The following is a 23,276-nucleotide window of genomic DNA, read 5'->3' on the forward strand; positions in this document are numbered from 1 at the left end:
CCGTTGCTGTTGAAAGCCAAATCCAGAGATTTAAACTGAAATCCTTTTCCCACGTGGCTGTTCCAGTCCTGAGAACACACGTAAGTGATCAACAATAGGAATCAGTTTGAAGTTTGTGAACCCCTGAGCTGCATGAAGAAAAATCACGACGCAAAATTGTCTTTCTACAAGATTTTATTGTGAATATCAACACATTCTCTATATATAATGTCGGGGAATTGTATAAAACACACTTGAGCTCCAAACATCAATTCCACAAAGTACAAAATTGTACCGTCATTTACACATGGGCTTCCCATGAACCTAAGATGCACTCCAAATCGAAGTTTGTTTCAACTTACAATATGTACCATATGTGCTCATATACGTATAAGAGAGTTAACTATGACCAAGCTTATATATATACACTGTATATATATATATATATATATATATATATATATATATATATATATATATATATATATGTATATAAACATGCCATACCAAATGTGCCACACATCTGTGTACGTTAAATATAAAAGTGAACAGTGAATTCAATATTGAGTGTACCTGCAAATCTATTCATTGACAAAATAAACAACAAAGCTCGTGCTCTTGGCTGACACAACAGGAAGGCAGGTGAAAATTATGTAGACGTTCTGTTTCCCTTTAATTCATCATAACAAACTCTGGCACTGTCAGGATATGGACTTGCACCCAACCATATCTTCAGTAAAATCTGTTCGGGTCCAAACCATCCTTGCACTTCACCATGTCATATACATATGGAATGTAATTGTGTTTCATAAGCTTTATACAGTACACGCATGCTATACTGAGTGTAACCGTGTGTGTGATCAACAACAGACTGTTTCTCTATAGAGGCTAATGAAGCCTTCAAATGGTCCTCCTCAACTTTCACACCATGTCTTCAGTGCTTGCTGATGTTGAGTATGTTGATGTGCAAGTTGCTTATTATCTTGTGATAATAATGTAATACTGCATCCTTCATTATTGTGTAATAACACTATTGGTAGCGCTGCCCTCTATTTTGTATTGCACAGCAGTGCACACATGCATAATTCCTTCATAAGATTAAGCACAGAAAGGAAATGTTTTACTCAAATTGCACATACAAGTTTTCTTTGTCTAACAGGTAGGCCTAGGCATGCAATGCAAGCTTGACTAAAGAAATATTTGTACTCTATCAGCAAGAGCTATAGTATGCTAACAACACATACATGTCCCTTTCATCCTAGTCAAATCAAGTGACGGTGAAGAATGCAAACTCATGATTAGCCTTCAGACCAATATAATGAAAGGATTTTTTTTCACTGATAGATGCTAAAAACCAAGAAATGTATCTTACAAAATTGATCAGCCACTAACAACAAATGGCATTCTAAGGGTGGGAATGGGCTGTCAATGGCCATCTTCACATACAGACCTGGCAAAGCAGTAGAATGACCATACATTTGAATTGAATTCTCTTGGTCCTGATTACTGCAGTATTATAGAGTTACTTCTCTTGGTCCTGATTACTGCAGTATTATAGAGTTACTTCTTTCATTTGGTCCAGCATCACTTTTTTGAAAACATTGAACATTATGCAACGCAAGGGGGGGGGGCGGGGGGTTGGGGTCTCACACGTTGCCCTGGGCATCAGTGCCCTCAGTGGACAACGAGGAAGAGGGGCGGGCACTGCGTGGCCGGTGCTGAGCTCCTGGACCAATGGGAGTGCCTTGATGATGACTGACCTGGGATATGGTATCGTCTGACTCCCAGCGTTCCAGTTCCTCCCTCACCAGTCTCTCCATCTGCTCTCGGTGCTGCTCGGGGTCCCTGCCTGCGCGCTCATCCTGAAACGAGAGAGATCATAGGGCTTGCAGTGAAAAACAGAAGGTGCGACAAATCTGACAAATCAATGAAGGGCAAGGTTCCCATACATGCTGCTCGTCTAAATGAGTGTGACTATCTTCACTTAAAGGTTGTATCAGCGATGACGGGGTAACGTCACTTCTGTTGATGTTCAAACAAAACAGAGAGCTAGCTAGCTACTCTCTCCTCCTCCCTCCCGTGCAATTGAAACTCTCCTAAACGCACATCTTGTCGATTATTGGTTGGAACACTATTTTGCTTTTGAATGGTTGGCAACACTTGCTGGTAGCAATTGTTTTTGTGTACAGATCTCGGAGCCTAGGCTACCTAGTACCTACACATACAGGAAACTAGCCAGGAAAGTCTTATGATCAGTGACTGCCCATAGTTTTGTGATTGAGGACTATAAATGTTTTCACATCACACCTTGAACAACAGACAAGTGTTTAGTTACAGTCACCCGATCAAGATACTCTATACGTGCCTACACACAGTGTTCCAGACTAGTGCCACTCTGCTCTGAGTTAGCGCCACTCTGCTCTGGGTTAGCGCCACTCTGCTCTGGGTTAGCGCCACTCTATACTCGCCACACTGCTCTGAGTTAGGGCCACTCTACTCGCCACACTGCTCTGGGTTAGCGCCACTCTACTCTGGGTTAGCACCACTCTACTCGCCACACTGCTCTGAGTTAGGGCCACTCTACTCGCCACACTGCTCTGGGTTAGCGCCACTCTACTCGCCACACTGCTCTGAATTAGCGCCACACTGCTCTGAGCAGTTGACACAGCTGGGCGGCCGGCCCTGTCCTGACCTCTGTCATTCCGTCCAGCAGTCTGCCCAGCACGTCCTTCCTCTTCAGCTTGGCGCGCTCCATGGCCTCCAGCTTCACAATGACGGCATCGATCTTCGACACAATACTACCAATGGAATGCTCCATGCGGTCCACCCTCCGCACCAATCTGAGGGGTTGGAGGAAAACAGATTAGAGTCATAGTTCATGTATGAATAATGTATGATTTTGAATTTTTGTCAAGTCCATCAGTACTACAGCGAGTTTGGAATCTTAAAAGGTATTGGCTCTAGGATACGTACACTTGGAACTCCTCATAGGACACGCCTCCAGAGCTGCTCCCACGGCGACGAGAACTGTGGCCACTGTCTTCGTCGTCATCCTCCTCTGAGTCGTCCTGGCTACGGGAGAAGCTCCGCCCACTCATTGGCCTGGGCAGCGTGCTCCGCTCCAGATCCAAGTCCTCCTGGCGTGTGTGCAAGAGACACTGAGTATCTGAGTGTGTGTGTGTGTGTGTGCGTGTGTGTGTGTGAATGAATGACACTGAGCACCTAACAGTGTGTATACATACCAAGAAACACTTGAGCCGTCTGTCTGTGTGTGTGTGTGTAGATGTGCATTTGTGAGTATTTTCCTTGTGCAGGAAACAATGAGTGCATGCATGCACATCTTCACCTTTACTTGTACACCTTTACTTCTACATGTATGTCTCTCTTAACCTCTAGCTCTACTCATTCTCTCACTCAACCAGTCACCCAACACTGTTCGTCACGCACTCTCTCTTTCTCCAGGTCGTCTCTCATCTGCTGGTGCTCATGCTCAGTCAGCTCCTGGTCCCCGTCGAGGTCATACTTTGCAAAGATGGCCTCAATCTCAGCGTCCGTGTGTCCCTTCCTGCGTGAAACAGTCACTAAGACACTCATTACTGCACTCAACACGTCAACAAAGGGCTCACATGTCTGCATTAAGAGCATTGTGGAGTTTAGTTCAGGCATGGCTGTAGTCACCCTTTGAGGTCCTGGCGGAGCTCATCGAAGTTGAGCTTCCCCCCTGCCTGGCGCAGACTGTCTGAAATGTCATCCACAGTGGTCTTCTTCAGCCGCAGTTTCACCATGGCTTTGTTGTAACCCTGACAACAAGCGCCAGAAGAAAACTACACTTAACGCTGCTCACTTAAATACTGTATTTATATAACATTATGTTCATAAGCTCAATTTTACCATTTTTAAGTTGTGAAAGACCATAATGTTATCCACTTAATGTGGAAAACTCTGTCTCTCTTTGTCTTTCTTGGCCTACGCTCTAGACGAAAAAGTTGCCATACCTTCTTGATGAGGTCACTCATCTCCATCTCAGACCGTTGCTGGGACATGTCTGTTTTAACTTCAGAATAAGTGTCATTGATGATGGCCAAAAACATGTTCTAAGACAAAAAACAGAGAACAGATTAATCATTCAAGCAGGTGTGTTTTTTAATGTAGTCATCACAGCTAGCCATGGGGCTTCAGTGCAACTCTCTTACCAGTAAGATGAAGAACATGAAGAAGACAAACGAGCTGAAGTAAAGTGGTCCAAGAATCCCATTAGCCTCTTCGATCTCTGAGAAGTCGAAATCTCCCAGAAGGATGCGGAACTGTGTGAATCTGGACATCAAAGCACACTGGTGGTTAACCTTTTATCACACATGGGAAATAGGTCATCATACACTGGTTATCATTGGAACATCATCCTCAAAACACCAGGCCATGTGAGTTCAAATCTGAATTATACTTTAGCTTTTAATATTTAAACAACACACTTTCTCAAATTGCGCCTCTGTTTTACTCTAATAAATAAATTGTGTCACCACATAACAAGGTTAAGGCCCTTCTGAGCTTAAAAAAACCTTGAGGGTTATGCAAGTAATTACCTGAGGTGTGTGTGTATAATAACGCACAAACAAGCAAACAAATAAATAACACAAACACCATGGCTTATGTTAAAACCAACTAATAATAATAAAAAAATAACTCACATGCATGCTTGAAAGGTACTGAAGTCATCTACTTGGGTCCCAAACACCAGATAACCCAACTGGGCATAAGCAAGGAAAATGATGAAGAACATGATGGCGAAACCTATGAGGTCCTTGGCACAGCGGGACATAGTGGTGGACAACTGGCTCATAGTCTTGTTGAAGTTAATGAACTTGAAGAGCTGATGAGAGGAGGTTCAGTTGAGCATAATAGAAACATGTCAGTCTGGTGTTTGGAACAACCACTCACCCGCTCCACTACATTTAAGCTAAATAGCTTATTTGTTGCCTTGTAAGAGCATTTTAAGTAGGGCTGCACGATTATCGCAATCTTAATCGTAATCGCAATAGGAACCAACGCAATTACCAAATTGCAAAACAACAAATACAAATAACACAAATAATACAAATAATCGTGCACAGTTCACATTTCTGACTTTTATATTCATTTCAACCTAATTATGACCGCCGCTAGCGAAGCGGTCATATAGGGATTGTCAAAGTTTTTTTGTTTTGTTCCCCCCCCCCCCCCCGTCATCTACTTCCTGAATTTTTGGTCAACGATATCCGGGACACCGAACCACTGGGGCACATGACATTTGGTGGGTATGTAGCCCCACTAGACTTTTACGGAAATATTTCGTTTCGTCCCCGGGGGCCACTCCCCCCCCCCCCCCCGTGCTGGGCCCCCCGAACCGCAAAAAAAGCAGTTTTTCCTAAATAACTACCTGAACCGTGGCACTGAGGATGAAGAATCTTTTATGGTATGTTGGTCTCAAGGGCCCACATCAACCTGGCCCATAATCACTCATTTGTGATTTGCACCCCCCCGGTAAAAAATGAAAATGCAATATTATTCTGCTTTAATCACCCCTATCTTCAGTTAAGATGTTCAGAACTGCACCAAATTGTATGTCTTCTCTGGGGGTATGCCAAGTTTCGTAGAATTTCATCCATGGGGGGGGGGGGGGGGGTCTAAAAAAAATTAGGTTATGTGTACATTTAGTGACTGTACACTCATTGGCCTGTAGATGGCGGTGCATACACATGCACACACACACAGGCACCCACATACTATCGGTATTAGAACGGCCGATACATAATTACAAATTCAGTAGGATTAAAAGAAAGCCAAAATAAATATTCATGATCATCATCATGGCTGCATTTCCAGTATTGGCGATAAGTAGTCGTTTGTCCACTAGATGGCGCATCGTTGCAGTGAGACGTAATTGTGTTGGAAGTTAAAAGTGGGTTGGAAAAACAATGGACGCTTCCTACAAGAACTGTAGTTTACCGCAGAGAACGTCTAATAAGGATAGGACGATGTTCACATGAAATGTAATTCCCTTTTCTTCTTGAAGCCGAAATAAATCTGAGGATGTTTATCGGACATGCTTGGTTTTTACTGCAGGTACGTTAATCTTATAATATCAATAAGGACCTAGGTAATGTTACCGTTAGCGTTGGTTGAGTGATGGAGGCCAATTTGATTGATTGCATTTGTAGAAAACTATAAATGCGGTTATACCAAGCAAATTGATATCAGCACTGTAATTGTATCTTTCGACTGTCATTTGTTGCACGTGCTACAAAAATCATTCTGTGCAATGGAAGATTTACCAACGTTACACCGGTCTGATACAGTTTTGCCTATACATGCGTGAGACTGAGATGCCTGTTTATTTTGTTTTAAGTGCGTGCAGGGTGTGAGAGGGGAATCGATGTGCTTTGATTCCAGCTTGGTAGTTGTAGTCTGTGAAATTAAAAAGCACGTGTGTGTGAAGTATTCAAACAATGACACCTTCATTTCATTATGGCTGCTTTAGCAACACACCTTAAGCTACTGTGTAGTGGGTCGGGTCCCATTTAGAAGTGGCTACTTCATTCGCGCTTTCCTTGACTCATGGAGCTGCGTGAATTTTATTACAACTTTTCGCCACGATATGGCAGTTTAAGTCCGCTTGATCCTGTAAGGCGTAAGCCATTGGTTTCCAAAGGAGATTTTATTTGAGTCGCCAGCATAGCCTATTGACAATTTATGTTGTAAATAGGCCTACCTTATAAGCCTACCTGTAGCTTAGGGAAGCTAACAGCTTTCTATTAGGATCTAGTTTGTTAGTTACAGTTTTGTCATAACTCCCTGATGCAGTTTTGCATTTAGAATAGCCAGAGCGTGGATATCTCAATCGGAAAATTAAACAATATCGGGGTGAACCCAGCCTGATCTGCCCGCTATTTACTTTTTGATTTCTTAAAAGATTGAGCTTGGTCTGGTGAAAGCTAGACTAGCCATGAACCTCAGTTACACAATGCAAGAGAACATGAATCAGCCTATATTTGCACGAACAATAACGGACAACAGCTTTTCAACTTTGGCCCGTTAAAATGTGTATGAACAGTCTAGCGACGCATTTCATCAAGGCCCATTTGGACATGTCAGTTATTTGCACCACTGGTTAGATGTAAAACAGCATTTCAGACTACTGTTACTTAATTTGTGCATTGACAATAAAGTATTACATGAACTAAAGATGACTAAAATCTTATGAACTGTGATGAACTGCCCTACTTGTGATTGTTTAGAGATTTTAAAGGTTTTATAACAATGCTACATCTTCTTTGGCTATTCTACAATCTATTCACCTTTTCAGCACCAGTAGGCTACTTTCTGTGCAGCCGCACACACACACACTCAGGCATGCCAAACAAGCATACACAAAAGTTTCATAAGTGGGGGATGGAGTAAAATATGGAGACAAATTGAAGTGTGATTTATTTTCGCGGAACGGATGTACAGGACTGAGCGGTGGTCATATTTTGTACCGCTATGCGGTACATCTAGTTAACTATGGCACTTCTGTAATATCTGTCAGAAAAAAATCGCAATTAGATATTTTCCCCAAATCGTGCAGCCCTAATTTTAAGTAACTTAGTTTGGTAAGCATTGATAAGTTTCAGACATAAAATATTTTGGAATGTAATGTTCGTTTTAATCTCACCTTCACCCAAGCCAAGAAAACGATGATAGCCGCCAGGTTATTGAACTGCACCTGGAGTTGCGCTAGGGTCACAAAATTAGGATGGGAGGTGTGGTCCAGGAGATACTTGAGGTTGCTGTTCACCATGGCTGTCCTGCAAATGTTCATGATGCAGGCTGGGACACACAACTGGAGGCGGAGAAGAGGGCAGAGGAGAGGATGAAGCATTGCAAATTGCACGTTTGGAGTCCTTCAGAGTCCTTAAATCACACATTCAAAGATAAGGCTAAAATAACATGTTAGCATTTCCAGAACTTATAGACATAAAACGGTATAACTAACTCTCCTCATTCCAACGTTGATCACAATGTTTACTCCCTCACAAGGACCCCTGGATGGACCTTATCTAAGAGGTTTTAAAAACCATATGTGTAGGTACACAGGGTGTACCTGCTGATGACAATTCTCTGACCTATCAAAGCGTAAACCAGCAAGTTTCTGTGTGCAGTTTTCAGTGAAGTGATCGTCACACAGTTTAGCCCTCAGGCTATGGTATCTATGAATACTCATTTCACCTTTGCCTATAGACATCTACATGAGGTGATAGCACAACTGGCATGGATATCTTAGAAAAGTGCCCACTATGATGAGGAGGACGTCCAGGCAGTTCCACAGGTTTTTGAAGTAGTGTAGGCGGTGCAGGCGAATCTCCAGCGCCTCCTCCACAAGATAGTAGAGCACGAAGAAGCAGAAGGCCACCTCACACAGCCCCACGAAGCAGTCCCAGCTGGACACGTAGCGGATGAGACGCACCGTCTGGAACTGCCAGGACGTTATGGCACCCCCTGTGGCTGGAAACTCAACCACTAGCCTGGGAATCAAATGGAGCAATCGTGCCATGGAGGTTAGTGATGAATAATGATGAATGCATTAGCTCATTAATCAGTTGATGTGGCAATTACGCCATTTTTAATTTGTACAGTGTTAAAGTACACTACTATTTCAAAGTAACTATGTGTGTGTCTGTGTGTCTGTGTGTGTGTGTGTGTGTGTGTGAGTAATGTGTGTGCAAGTGTAACTGGGTCTTCATAATTAAAGGTGAAGGCACAACATAATAGGTGAAAACAACAAACGTTTGATGAAATCAGTGAAATTATATCAATTCATCAATCTGGGTACCTGACAATGCAGAAAAGATTGATGTTTCCATTGTAGACAGAGAAGTCCAAAAACACTGCTCTGGTGCCACGGTCCAACCAGAGATTGTTCTTCAGCACTTGCAGCTGATTGGCTGATTCATCTCGGCCTCGGGACAGGTCCTGGTAGTACCCACCCGCACCGTAGGTGGCCACTTCCCCCCAGTGGCTGCCTCCTCCCAGGCTGCTCCCGTCTGAGTACACCCACCTGGAAGCACACACAGGCATGCGCACATCAGCTTCTCCCTGCTAATGGAGTTTCCATCAACAAACCTGCTATGTATTGCTTGCACAGAGTATTACAGTATCCAAGACTGCACAAACCATACTGTACCTGGTGGAGGGTGAAATATAAGGTCAAACAATGAGTAAAACAAAAACACCGAACTGCTGTTCACTCTACATTGCATTAAATGACACTTGGCCTCTGCCTTCAGTATGTATACATACGGTGTGCCCTTCTTGAGCCCGAATGCTGCTTTTTCTTCATTGGTAGGAGAGTACATGCTGTAGCAGGCCTGGACCTTGTCCCTCAAGTCTTCATGGACAGTGCAAGATTCATTTCTAACTTTGACCTGTCGAAGACGTGGGACCCCAAGCAAGAGATTCTCGTAGTAAATGAGGCTTTGGTTCTCCTGAAGGGTCTTGTTGTTGTACCACACTTCCCAGTACATGCCATTGAGAAAGGGCCCTTCTGCATACTGGAGAGACCACAGGCTTTCAGTTGCACAACACTAAAAAGACTACAATTACTCAATTACCAATTACTTCAGACTAATTACTCTAGCAAAGATGTGGGCCTAAAATGAAATCAAAGCTATTACAACTTGGGTGATTTATATTTATATTTTTACTTTAACATGCTTAGTTTCTATAAACATATACACAAACATGCAACCCACTGAGATTACAATGTATGGCACAGAATAAAAGTATCAAAGTACATACATTTATATAAAGTATGTAAACCGTGTTTATAATAACTAGTTCTAGAACTGTATAGCATTTTCAGATATACCAACACTTTTACTACTTCATTACCACTAATTTTACTACTTCATCACCACTAATTCCCATTCCCTGCTCTTGGATACATTTGTGCACTTGATCAGTATGTATAACCAGATTTACTTTGCCTTCATTGGAAATCCTTAGTTTAGTATATTCTTTACAGAGATATTCAGTTACTTTTTTTAGATCTCAAATGTGATTAAACATTTCTTATTTTCTATAAAACAATCAGCTGTAAACTACTGTGAAATAGCAAACATCTACACTTGTGCACTACTTCATCAGAAAAGTGAATGTCAGGCGAAGTAAAAATGATTACCTTCCAGAAGTCATCCATGGAAGATATGGTTTTAAATGAGGTTGGATCTCCATTGGTTATTGGTGTGTCCAGGAACAGTTGAGACATGACTTTGGTGTAATAGTACATGTTGGTGCTCACCATCCCATATGTCACTACAGAAAACATTTGAAAACCATTAGCCAGGCTTATTGCTTAGGTCAACACAAAAACTGCATTGACTTATTAACAGCAGAACATGCAGTAAGATAACAGCAGAAGAACCCTTTAAATGATTCTGTTAAAGTCTTTTCATCAAGGAGTTCTAAAAGTAGAACTTTGAATACTTCTTTTAAATGGCCTACAGAATTATGCTACGGGGAATCTTAATTCCAGGCCTACCCTTTTCTAGTATACTGTAGTACCCTTTTCCAGTGGTCCTAAGGCATTCCTCTTTCTCAGTGTGCAGGCCCTCAAGTCAGGAAATGACTTCCTGAGCTACCCATAAACTAGCTTTGGCTCTCAGCCTTTTTTCCGCATTCATGAATTTCTTCCAAACACAGAGGGCAGCATGGAGAAAGAGCAGAAGATAGACCAGGAGAGCCTGATTACTCCAACGGTCTTCTACTGTATGGCCTCAGGATGAGGCATTGTGCAAAACAATTTCTGGTTTTCCTGGCTGAATAAGAAGGAACTTTTTGAACACAAATGAATTCATCCCAAGCCTTTGTCTTCCCTCAAACAAAGTAGCCTATTTATCACTTCACTACACATCCTTCCACGTTCCACTGGAAGCAACATAAAATTGACAGAATTAGAATAAATCTATTTTAATTGATAGCTTGTCATTCCATTATTTTCTTCCATTTTCAAACACTGTGATGCAACTTAGTAGGCTTTCCCCCCCCTTAATTTGGCTCTCCACCCCCATAAGAACACTAATGTAACGGAGTATGATCACTTACAAATGCACAGAGTGATGAGGAAGACGATGTAGGTGATCATCTCGCGGAGAACATTTTTCAGGTATCTCTCTCTGCTACTGTCGCTGTCCTCTAAAAGCCGTGTGCCCCACAGAACTGGAATGGAAACGTGTCATAGCCAATGAAAGCACTGAGATATCACAATTGAGTTTGGTAAATAAACAGCTGGGATGTAGCCTACTTCTTATTTTCTCAAGGATCCTCTTTCCGCAACTACGATGATCATGCCTCTCCTGTTGAGGGAGATCCACAGTAGGTGTTGGGTAAAGTCCCCTATGTATCCGCGTACTGCTACCCCCGGTGAAGCTTCCAAGGCCGCTGCTCCCACTGCTACTCGAACCCGTGGAGACGGACCTTCGGCCAGGACTCGCTGGCGGCCAGTCCGATTCCATCATCTCCTCTTCGGGCTCGAACCCTGGGTTGTCACGGCTCCAGGCTTGCCTTGAGCTTGAGGTGGGGGGCGATGGCGTCCCCGGGGTAGCTCCAGGGTCTAAGTTCTGATGATGGATTCTTTCCATCTCAATACCCTCGCTTGAATCCAGTCTATGCGGCAAAGATACACCCACAGCGTCCGCTGTTGGTCGGACGCTCTGATTTTGTGACTGATTAGTCTTGATTCGCGGGGAACTCATACTTAGTAGCCTATTAGTGCAGTCTGAACATTTAGGTTGTCACCGAATGTTGTAGTAGCTAGATTAACTGGAGTGGACTCCCCAACCCACGCTTACAGCGAACAATTTACAAAAAAGTTTTTACACGCAAATGCATGTGAACTCCTACTCAAAACAATTATAGCAATCCCGTTTATCTATAACCGTCTACTTCACTGTATGAACAGCTTTTCATAGAGTAGGCTACGCATGAAACAAACTAGGCTAAATGCAACTTAAGTTTTTGGAGATTCTTGAAGCGTCTTCGCAACTGCGTAACTGGCACAAACAAAGGCCTAACAAACTGCCCGGTCAAATAATCTGTGTTTTGTTATCTACAATTCCAAAACAATAACTGATTCTTACAAAGAAGCCAAACAAATTCTTCGTTTCCAGACAGCCATCTTGTTCCCAGTTGTTCCCCCAAATCGGTGAATCTCATTTGTTAGGGAATCAAATTACATTAGAATCCATTGCGTCACAGCCACAGTGGCATGAACCTCTGGAAAATTCAGAAACCTCATTTTTCAGCCTAAATGCTATTTTGTTTCAGTGAATTGTCAATGTGCGGTTTGATTGGTCTAGGCTACTTTAAGATTCGAAAAAGTTACAGTTAGTGTCAATATTGCACAGTGTTTGTAGGAAAAACAAAACAAGACGCGATGAAACATCAAAGCTGTGTGTGTGTTCCTCTGTTGTGTGAACTGTTGCTATCGGCAACACTTTTATTTAAAGGCCGTCGCATAGGCCTACAGCTAATCCCTTTCCAAAATACAAAATTACAGCAATGCATTAGGCTGGAATTCATGTAGTCCTATTCGTTGTTGCATTGTCAGAAATTTTAACATTAGGTTGAGTTCTATGCTCTCTGTTTGCCAATTTGGCATGCAACATTGTAGACCTAGATCACTATCACATTCTCATTCATTAATCAAGATGCACCTGAGAATAATTTAGGATATCAAATCAGGAGACATACAAAAGCTATAATGACAGATTATGACAACTGGTTCAACACCTATGCACTAATGACTTATGTTATGAACTAATGCTTTTTAGATCTTGGTAACATTTAGGAGTAGGTTGCTGTCTTGGCACCAGTTTGAAAGTCTGTTTACCTTCTAGTAAGCCTGCTCATTGTTCTTAGAAATGAGGCCAACTACTGCTGTGTCATCAGCAAACTTGAAAATGATTTTGGAGTCATACTGTCGTACAGTCATGGGTGTAAAGCAGTGTTTCTCAAACTTTTTCAGACCAAGGACCACTTAATCAATAAAAAAAGGCTCACTGACCACCTAGCTTAAAAAAAAAGTAGGCCTACTTCAATAGTAAATTACACAATAGGCCTACTCACTGAACCACTTTGATTGTATTTGCACTTTGCTTATTGTGTCAGAGAATTCATATGATTTAAACTGGCATGGCTTACATAAGTGTTTGGTTTGGAAATGTTTGGATTTACATACAAGTTGGTTCAATATGGCAAACAACTCATCTATATTATATTTTACCACGTCTGCTCAAGGACCACTTGGGCTAGCTTGCGAAGCACCAGTGGTCCCCGGACCACACTTTGAGAAACACTGGTGTAAAGGGAATACAGACTTAAAACACAGCCCTGTAGTGCTCCTGTGTTGAGGGTATGTTTATATTATTAATTGCTGCTGTAACACCATAATTTCCCTCTGGGGATGAATAAAGTTATCTATCTATCTATCTATCGATCTATCTATCTACTCCTGTGTTGAGGGTAAGGGATGAAGAGTTGTGGCTACCCACCCTCACCACCTGGGGTCTACCAGTCAAGAAATTGAAAATCCATTTACACAGAGATGAATGCAGTCCAAGATCTTCCAGCTTATTAGTGATGAGTGTAACAGGTTTGATCTATGAGATTCAGCTGAAATCTATAAACAGCATTCACACATAATTCCCTCCCCTGTTATCAATGTGGGCTAATGCAGTGTGCAGTGTGGCATTCAATAGATCTATTAGACCGAAACTGCAGGGATCTATAATTTAGGGCAATGAGAGCAAATGTAGTTTTTGACTAACCTCTCAAAGCACTTCATAGCTATTATGTCAGTGCAACAGGGCTGTAGTCCTTCAGGCCGGCAGGATGTGAATTCTTTGGAACAGGAACAATTGTTGATCTTTTAAAACATGTTGATACAGTTGACTGGATACAATAGACAAAGTCACTATAGCATTCACTAACACCTTACATTTGTAATTACCGGTAAATGACAGGAAGGACTTTTACCTGATATGCCCTAATAAGATTTTTTTTTGGAGACTTTGAAATTATTATTTTTTTGTAACTCAATTCCTATGAACCATCCTCCATACTGTGCATGGGGGCAAGATAAACATGGTCAATTTGTCCAAGCAAGTTTTTTTTTACATTTCCAGTTAATTAGAAGTTTTTACTGTAAATATGGGCATTTTCAACCTTTTTTCATAGCCATTCCCTGACCAACGAAGGTCAGCAAATGTTCCTTTTATTTGTCTTTGCCATGTTGAAAATGAGGGCACAGTATGTATACAAAGCCTACACGTATTTTGTTTGAACAACAGGGACGTAGCCCCCACCCCCCACAGTGATATCGTGCATACCCCATGTCAAGAGCCCAGTTCTATCATTGTAATGAAGTTACGCTCGGACTTATTACCAATATGTGGTAGAAAAGTGTGTGGCCCGTTAAAACTGCTGCCGCTGAACAAGTCTGCACAAAAAGACAGAGTGGGCTGAAATGTCGCTGTCAAAACAACAACAAAGCTCTCTTAAACATGAGTCAGGCATTTGGATTGTAATACAGCCAAGACTTAAGTTAAATTAATTAGCTTGGTGCAGACAAACATGCTTAATTGTCCATAATAGCTTGCTTTCCTCATCATCTGTGTCAGCGTTGCCCCAGGTTATATTGTCTACCCAATTACCCCACTATTTCACAACAGAGCGTACCGCATACACTAGTCTATACCTGAATAGTGTGGCTGACTCTTATTGACATTCCCTGAAATAATCAGTGAAACTCAAGGTGTTGTTATTTCATATTCAACCATGAGAGTCGACAGTGGTCTTACGGTATTGGCTGTTATTTTCATCTTTGCAACATCACACTGTTCAGAAGGTATGCCAGCCTTTATTCAATAGCTATTAAGTCTTTTTCATGTGCTTATTTTTGTTTAAAATGAAGAAAAACAATATAAATATCTAGATATTGCTTTTTGTGTGACCTTTTGTTTAACATGATAAAAGCTAAATATGTTCCCAGCCAAGAACTTAACATATGAGCTATGTGTTCTTCAAGTGCCTCTTAATTTATTCAGCTGTCTAAATGGGCGATAATAACTACTGATTACACATACCCTTCTGTTGACTGACCGGTGCTTCTTGGGAGTGGAACAAGTTAAGAGGGAGTAGAGCATTCAAACATTAGCATGAACATTCAAATATTCCTTTTTATTTAGAGGCATATTAATGCAATTAAAAATTTGTGTGCGATTTGTGTGCTCCATGAACTTCTTTGCCCACATACATCTTGCCTTATTTTTGTCTTGATTTGAACAGACCCTGAAATGGATCATGGAAGTGAGGAGAGAGGCAGTTCGTGTGAGATTTCTGATTTAACTACCAAAGATCCCCCCGTGGTAAGCACAACAACTGCGTCAGTTGTGACAAAGTCTCCCACAGCCAGTGTCCGCACCACACGTCAAACCGAAAGTTCCAAACCTCCTTTTGTGTATCGCGGTGAGCCTCTGGTCATCTATATGCCAAAAGGAGGCAAGGAGTCAGCACAAAATTCTAACAAAGCTCTCACTGAGACTCTTAAACGTAAAATGTATTCTTTGAAAACTGCTCTTGACAAGGGGGAAATACAAGCTACTGTGATCCATTCCAGGCGTTTACAACCCATGAAATCTGTGTGGAAACCAAATCAAAACAATGGTTATACCTCTCAAGTGGAAACATCAATGAGGGTTATGAAAGCTAACCCTGCCTCTGCCATCCCTATGCCCAGAAATGGTGAACTTAATATCGCCAATTGGTTGCAATCATTGCAAAATTGGTATGCTGGCCGGGCGGGAAATCAAGGACCATCCCCAAACAGACCTCCTCAAAGTGGATCAAACCAAAACAACTTCCCTCAGGGTGGATCTCCTCAAAGTGGATCAAACCAAAACAACTTCCCTCAGGGTGGATCTCCTCAAAGTGGATCAAACCAAAACAACTTCCCTCAGGGTGGATCTCCTCAAAGTGGATCAAACCAAAACAACTTCCCTCAGGGTGTAATTCCTCTTTCTCTCATAAGTCTATCAACCCATGATGAAAGTAGCTAAGGAAAAACTGATCTAGACCTGGAAATCGCTTAGATTGTTATATGTTTTAGAGAGATAGATAAGAGATCGTAGCCTGGCGAGCCAGATCCACATTAAAATGTAGGGTCTGGGCACTCACCGTTCGCAGTGCTCAGTCTGAGGGGCGGGATAATCAGTTGTCTTTCAAATTCCCTCTGCACGCAATAGGACGCAATAGGATATTTGTTTTCAAGTAGCAGGGAATTCAAGCCAAACCGTTGCAACTCTGCCATCAATCATTATGTTAAGCCCACCAAACGACTCTATACATGATTTCAATGTCCTGATTAAGTTTCGATTTCTGGAGCTCACAAGCCAACGGAGAGTTGCTAGACTAGCCCTGGCAGCTAGGGGCGCGTCTAGATTTCTAGGCTAAAGAGATCGGGTTATGTGTTCACATGTGCTTTATTTCTGGAGATTTTCTTTTCCTTTTTGTTGAATGCCACTTTGAGTTGAAGTCTACATGAATTTCCAGGTTTCCTTTCCCCCCTATTGCTCCACACCAAGTGCTCACTGCTCACATAAAGAATTATGTTTTCACTTCTTTTCTACTACAACTACAGGAAATTTCATATTTCATATGTATTCTTTTTATGCATAGGCTACTATGCCTGCCATGTCTTTCTGGTTTGATGCTGTTATTGAAGCTCCATTTTAATAAACAAATTCTCCATCTTGCTGATGGCTATACTGTCATATTCTGAAATGTAATATAACTGCAGTCTTTGAAAGTGGGTATGATATTTAAGTGTGGTTTTGTTGCCATGCTGCAACTTAAAAATCAACAATAATCAACAATAAACAAGAATCAACAAACAAACAGAAACAAGGCTGCATTTTTTGTTGTTTGCAACTTATGTGACAATTATGGTGGTAATGTTTACAATTAGGCCTACCATGCCATTCTTTGTAATATGTTTGTAGTAACTGTAGGCTAAAAGAAATGGCAAATCATATAGATTTGCAGGTACAATAATAATAATTTCCATCCAGTTTTGAGATAACATAATAAATTAGTAAAATACATGGACTCAGGGGAGGGGCAGGAGGGACTCTGGAACCTGCTTTCATGTCTACATTTCTCTGGCCCTATATATAAAATCACCATTGTGTGAGCCAAACATGCTGTTATACCATGCATGCGTATACATTTTATAATGTTTGCTTAATTTAATCATAATGCATTGTGCACTAGCCCACAAGTTGCATAAAAGCAGAGATTGGACAGTGAAAGGCCTATTTGCCCATGTATACCAGCATACCAGGGTGGAGAGGGCAGAGTGAATCTAATATAGGAACAACGGCCTAGTAGTTAAACAGTCGGGCAAGTCACAACCTACTGTATAAGAACATTTTGGAGTTGTTACTGTCTGATTTGTCATTGGGAGCTGTTAACCAATTGGTGTAACCCACTTCCAATGAATTATGCAAAAATACTCAAATTAAAACTAGCAGTCAAAAATATTTTCAGTTACGCTGGACTAATAACATAAAAATAACCAAAAATTGTAGCCTACTTCATACAAACAATATAATAACGCAGAACTAGCCTAACTAAAACGAAATAGAATGGTCAAACCAGATTAGTTTTATTCTATCTTTTCAGTCTGCACTAGTTGCTCTCTCAAGCTCTCTTTGATTTCTTGAGAGACTGGTAGGCCTATACTATCTAGAATGAATGAAATAAATCACATACCTGCATGCACTCTTTGTGGATTTAACATCTATCAATCAAGTTTTTGCTCCTTAAACACAAAAAAGACCTTAAGTCAATTTCGCAAACTCATAATTAAACAGAATCGTAAGCAAAATAATCTGCGTGTCAATTTAAAAAGAGCATATAACATCCGGAGATAGTTCATAGGTGTTTATTTCAGTTTTTACAAGCCATATATTTCTGATGTGTCGGTTAGATGTAGCCTCAAAGATTGTAGATAGGCGGCGCTACTGCAATAACAGCTGTTACGAGCATGGTTACGAGACTCATTTCTGCCGGATTACAGATTGAAGGTGCAGACAGGACGGGTATAGCCTAGCAAGTAAGTAGGCTAGGCTAGCCTAGATCAAGTACAGCCGTCTCCAGGGCCGTGTAAATTAATTGTTTCCCTAAATGTGTAAAGAGATTAAGCCAGCATGCAGTCAGGTCGCGATGATTCAACGTAGCCTAACAGCAAACCAGTCAAGAAATCCTTTTCAACGTGCAGTGTTGCCTTATGGGTAAAAACATAGATTTAAATTGGTATTGGCCTAAGTATTGTCAAAGTAAACTATTACAATGTTGACACATCAGCCAAAACGAATACATATACTGTATACTTAATAACATATTACAATCGGTAAAACGAATGTGAACAGGCAATATATATTTGCCTATATATTTTGGTGGTGTTTTTTTCATCGAATCGAGGCCATTTTCGGTTCATCAAAACGTGATTTTTAAAGTGTGGGTTACCTAGATATGGGTGATTGATTCCGATGTTTTTGTTTACAGCATTGTAGGCTACAGTCTTGATACTTACGGAAAGAAAATAAGATAGGAAAGCAATTTTCACGGATACGGGAGGCGATGTTTTTCTCATCGCACCTTCCAGTTGGAGTCTTCGTTGTCATCGATTACATCACAACCGTCGTTGTGCCATGTAGGTTCCTGAGAGACTCTAGTGCAGCGAAGGTTGAATGAGTTAAGACTATACTTTCAGGGATCATTTCTATAGTTATTGACATGGAAATGCGTTTCTAAAGTGTTGTGTCTCGCTACCCACGATGATGAGTATCGATGTTCTCCTCTGAGCGCGAATCGGATAGAAGTTGTTGGAATTATCCATGTGACTTCTGTCATTGATGAACGTTCCCATTGATTTCGGTCTTTGGGAGGAGGAGGACATGATCAGAGTGGTTAGAAATTCTTGTTTAATATAAAAGTAGGCTAGTAGTAATGGCACACAGAACTGAGCGGGTGTTCCTCTATGGAAATTAAAGGCAGCACAGTGTAGCTGTCCTTTGAGTTCGCAGTATGACGTGCAAAATGTCTTATTCACGTAAATTGTTACACTTAATCTAGCATGACTTTAATCTAGTGTTGACAGTCTGACACTAAAGTTTCTATACGTGCTTCAAATCATTAACTATAATTCCATGAATTAGTGCAGGGCGATATGTAGCAAAAAAGGTGTTTGGTACATTTCATATAGATTTTTGCAAATTATGTTTTTTCACTTCTTCAGACCCTATAGTTTGCAAAACTACCTGCTTCCAATTTTTTCCCGGAACTGCACAGGTCCAAAATCCAAGATGGCGGATATATCACCAAAAATGGCAAATAATCTCCTTTTTAAATATTTTAAATGGATATATGTTAGGTATTATAATTATATACATACATTTTCTAATAAAATTGAAAGACTTAGCTAGGTAATAAATATGACCATGGGTGACATGAGATGTCATGATTATCATGACATAATCTACTAAACCCCTCTTCTACTGCACTTTTTACCCCCCACTTTGCACAAATAGGCTGACACCAGACATAATTTCACTGCATTTCTTACTTCCAGTAACTATATGCATGTGACAATAAACTTCCTTGTATCCTTGTATCAACCAGTGATGGGTGTAACCACTATTATGCTATTTATTGGCATACCTGGAAAAACACATTGACTGATTAAAAGTTTCCTTCAATAACCTAATAATCATTTGAATTAAAGTAATGTTCTGCACTCACCACAATAGATTAGATTAGATTAGATTAGATTCAACTTTATTGTCATTGCAGAGTACAAGTATGAAGACAGGGTGGGTTGCATAAGGTAGAGAGGTTTAGAGTAATATAAATATGTGCAGTGTATTAGCAGTTACCTTATAAGAGCAGAATAAATATGGCTAACTGGCTATGTAATGTGAACAATGTATGAACAACATACATGGGGGGGTCCTTGTTGCCCCTATCAAGGTTGCTGTGCGCCTTATGCAAGCATCGCTTGCCCTGGGTGGCCTCAATGGAGGGGAGTGCGGAACCGGTGATCCGTTGGGCAGTTTTCACCACTCTCTGCAGCGCTCCTGGGCAGAGCAGTTGCCATACCAAACTGTGACACAGTTGGTAAGGATACGCTTGGTGGTGCAGGGGTAGAAGTTCAACAGGATCTGAGGAGGCCGGTGGACCTTCTTTAGCCTCCTCAGATAGAAGAGACGCTGGTAAGCCTTCTTGATCAGGGTAGAGGCGTTGAGGGTCCAAGAGAGGTCCTCAGAGATGTGGACACCCAGAAATCTGAAGCTGGTGATACACTCCACTTCAGTCCCATTGATGAGAATGGGGGTGTGTGCTAGCTTTAGACTTCCTGAAGTCCACAATGAGCTCTTTGGTCTTCAATAATTCTGTTAACAGGACTTGCAGGAAATTGTGGGAACATATGAATTTGTTCATTATAATAATATTATGCAAGCCTAATGCTGCCCACTACAGCTAAGTCTGCCTTCATCCATGAATTGTGACTGGTTTCAGAAACAGCATCCTCTGATAAATCTACAGATTAACACACACATTGGATAGCATCTTAATAGATTGCATGGCTGTTGTGTAGGAGATGGTTGTCAGGAAAAGTGACATAAACTGTTGCAAAGATCTGTTGAAAGTAAGGCACGAGGCTACAATGACATATGTTTATTATTTAACATCACAAACTCCATTAAAGACAGGACGAGACAGGTCCATACAATGGGAAAAGCACATGATAAGGGATACAAAATACAAGACAAGCACCAGAGGCTGTTGTAGAGTTTGTGAAGTGCTGTTGTCTTGCCAGATAATGCAGTAGAAGGTGTTCTTGCAAGAGTAACAACTTACCATTAACGCAACTTTGCAGGTGTGAAGGCTCTGAGGAGATGTGCACCAATATTAAAAAGACAGTGACAGTGGTGAGGATAAATACTTGAGTGACAATGACAATGTTTTGTTGAACTCTTCAATAATGAAACAAGATGCAGATTTTTTTTTTTTTAATTTTTCATTATTTTCCATTTTTTCTCCAAATGTCTTGGTAAATGATGCAATACATCTTTTGATAGTCTGTATCTCACTTGTGTACCTTATTAGGTGTATATTTATCAAAAAGTTGACCACTTTAAGCCTTTATATTATTTTTCTGCATATATTGTCCGCCATCTTGAATTTTGGCACTGAAAATGAAGAAACAGGTTGTTTTGTATTCAATGGGGTCCAAGCAAGTAAAAAGTGTAAGACATTTGTTTTGTTTTTTACAGCATGACTCTTACGTCTTCGTAAGAGTTGATTGTGTTGTTTAATTTAACTGTTGTGAATGCATAGCCTACCCCTACACAGGCTGTCATTAATGTGTGATAAGATGGTGATGATGACAACAACGATGATGATGAAGGTGAAGCTACTGCTGCACATGAATTATTCATAAATCCACACAATAACAACAACACAGTCACACACGCATATATACTTATAACAATTAATAGATAATACTTTCTTCATGCGAAATCATTATTTTTCACCCTCTTCCACCTACTTGAAGTACCATTACTGATCCGCATTCTCCAGCTTCTCCTAATGTGCATCAGAGGCGGTCTCTCGTACTTATCAGAACTGAGAATTCTCCATTGTTTCTTTATTTCGGTTCATGGTGTAGTTGTATCAAGTGTCAAGTTAACCACCCTGTTGTTGTAGTTGTTGTTCAGTTTTGTACAAACTGTCATTAAAACACCCACATTTGCTGTTCCTCTAACCTTTCTGGAATTCAGTTTCATTATGACCATATGTCAAAGTAATCCTGGCCTTGACATCATAGTTTGGTCAGAATGTCCTTGCTTAGCACCTCAGTGCAAGACAGTACATGAACAAACAACAAATGTTTATGTTATGTGTTATACATAACAAGATGCCCCTTATAATGAATGAGAGAGAGATAACTACTTATGGGTCAGGGTGACTGTAAACTCAGATTGGTGACTGTCTGGCTCCAGGACACATGGGTCACTTTAAAAGTGGTGCAACCAAATGTTTTAGCACTATGAACTAGAAACTGTCTAAATCCAAGTGTCTAAATCCAACACTGGATACAACCTTTTGTGAAAGCCTGCTCCTGTCAGCAGGTGCTGCCCACAAGCTGGTTGCCACAACCAATTTTCACCTTCCACAGCTTGTATAGCTATGGCATCCATAGGAGAAGGTGACGCATGACAAAGGTGAGAGATGAGGGCTGGTTGTCATGGACAGATACAAAGCCACAGGTTGTCCTGCAGCTCCGGCTTGCCTGATGACCCCACTAGAAATATGTGGCCCACAGCTATTTATGGTCCTCAGTTGGTATGGCATGGTGTATGGTGTGGGTCAGTACAGCACATGGTCAAGTACATTATTAATAACCGACTTTTAAACAGTTCCCATTTGATCTCTATGTACCTGAGTTACTTCCCTTGCAGCAGCAACATGGGGTCACCAAATCTCAGCTTTATAAACATTATGCAAACGCATGTATCTAGACAGAAAGTTATTCAGTCAACAAAATGTCAAATATTCATGATTCATTTGTGAGTGTCAATAAATAGACTACTACCACTGACAAATTCAGCGGTGGTTACTGCTTGTGGCCCAATTTCAGGGGGTGTTACTGTTTCCCCCTGTAGGCCCCTAAGCAGGACCCAAAGCATCTTTGATCAAAGTCAGTATGTTATTTATTTTGGGGGCTCTAATGGGTGAAATGACAGATGAATAGGCCTACAGGGATGTAATAGGCTTGTCTGATATTTGTTAAAATAAATAAATAAATAAAACAAATAAATAATAATAAAAAAAATAACAGGGGTAGTTTAAAGTGAGGCAACCTTATAAAAAGGACAATTTTGGATGTTTACTTTGAAAAGGCAAATATAAATATGGAGAAAACAGTCAGGATTCTCCTATCAGAAATTCTCTCATTATGTGATCATGGTTTCTCATCAATCAGTTCATTTTAGGCTACTGTCTATGCAATCCATATTATATGGAGCCGAGGCTGAGCTGCAGTGTGGGTATACGCACACGCCCAAACCAGAGCGGTAGATAAAACAAGTTTTTGGAAATTGTTTGTTAACATGGGCAAACAGGGCATAATGTAATTATGTATAGCTAATGTATAGTGACCC

At 40.9% G+C, this 23,276-nt stretch overlaps 1 protein-coding gene, 1 long non-coding RNA gene and 1 other non-coding gene across 4 annotated transcripts; 2 read left to right on the forward strand and 1 right to left on the reverse strand.

Annotated features, from left to right (window-relative positions):
• Window positions 1-156: 156 nt before the first annotated feature.
• On the reverse strand, window positions 157-12,314 carry pkd2 (polycystic kidney disease 2). Of its 2 annotated transcripts, none has more exons than XM_042103782.1 (15): window positions 11,294-12,314; window positions 11,095-11,208; window positions 10,172-10,305; window positions 9,292-9,542; window positions 8,825-9,049; window positions 8,288-8,516; window positions 7,667-7,834; window positions 4,665-4,846; window positions 4,173-4,293; window positions 3,975-4,073; window positions 3,658-3,779; window positions 3,427-3,544; window positions 2,953-3,113; window positions 2,672-2,819; window positions 157-1,841 (listed from the first exon to the last, which is right to left on the reverse strand). In XM_042103782.1, exons 1-15 carry the CDS (start codon window positions 11,742-11,744, stop codon window positions 1,626-1,628), a joined length of 2,739 nt encoding a protein of 912 aa, XP_041959716.1. In that variant the 5' UTR covers window positions 11,745-12,314; the 3' UTR covers window positions 157-1,625. The 2 variants fall into 2 exon arrangements, with proteins under 2 accessions (XP_041959716.1, XP_041959709.1); XM_042103775.1 differs by having other exon boundaries at window positions 2,953-3,116; window positions 11,294-12,313.
• Window positions 493-20,541, forward strand: LOC121718706. Its single transcript, XR_006033998.1, has 3 exons — window positions 493-504; window positions 11,594-11,600; window positions 20,375-20,541. It is a non-coding gene; the product is annotated as an uncharacterized LOC121718706 (long non-coding RNA).
• Window positions 18,808-19,021, forward strand: LOC121679630. The gene has a single exon (XR_006021361.1). It is a non-coding gene; the product is annotated as a small nucleolar RNA U3 (small nucleolar RNA).
• Window positions 20,542-23,276: the final 2,735 nt, after the last annotated feature.

The sequence above is a fragment of the Alosa sapidissima genome, chromosome 1 (genome assembly GCF_018492685.1).
Source record: "Alosa sapidissima isolate fAloSap1 chromosome 1, fAloSap1.pri, whole genome shotgun sequence".
Lineage (NCBI taxonomy): Eukaryota > Metazoa > Chordata > Actinopteri > Clupeiformes > Clupeidae > Alosa > Alosa sapidissima.

Bases quoted from the DNA above. Each gene is read 5' to 3' on its own strand.
- pkd2 (XM_042103775.1), bottom strand. From the start codon at position 11,744: ATGAGTTCCCCGCGAATCAAGACTAATCAGTCACAAAATCAGAGCGTC. The intron at 9,543-10,171 runs GTAATCATTTTT...TGGTCTCTCCAG, and splicing joins CCATGGATGACTTCTGGAAG to TATGCAGAAGGGCCCTTTCT. The intron at 1,842-2,671 runs GTCAGGACAGGG...CTCTCGTTTCAG, and splicing joins TGCTGGACGGAATGACAGAG to GATGAGCGCGCAGGCAGGGA.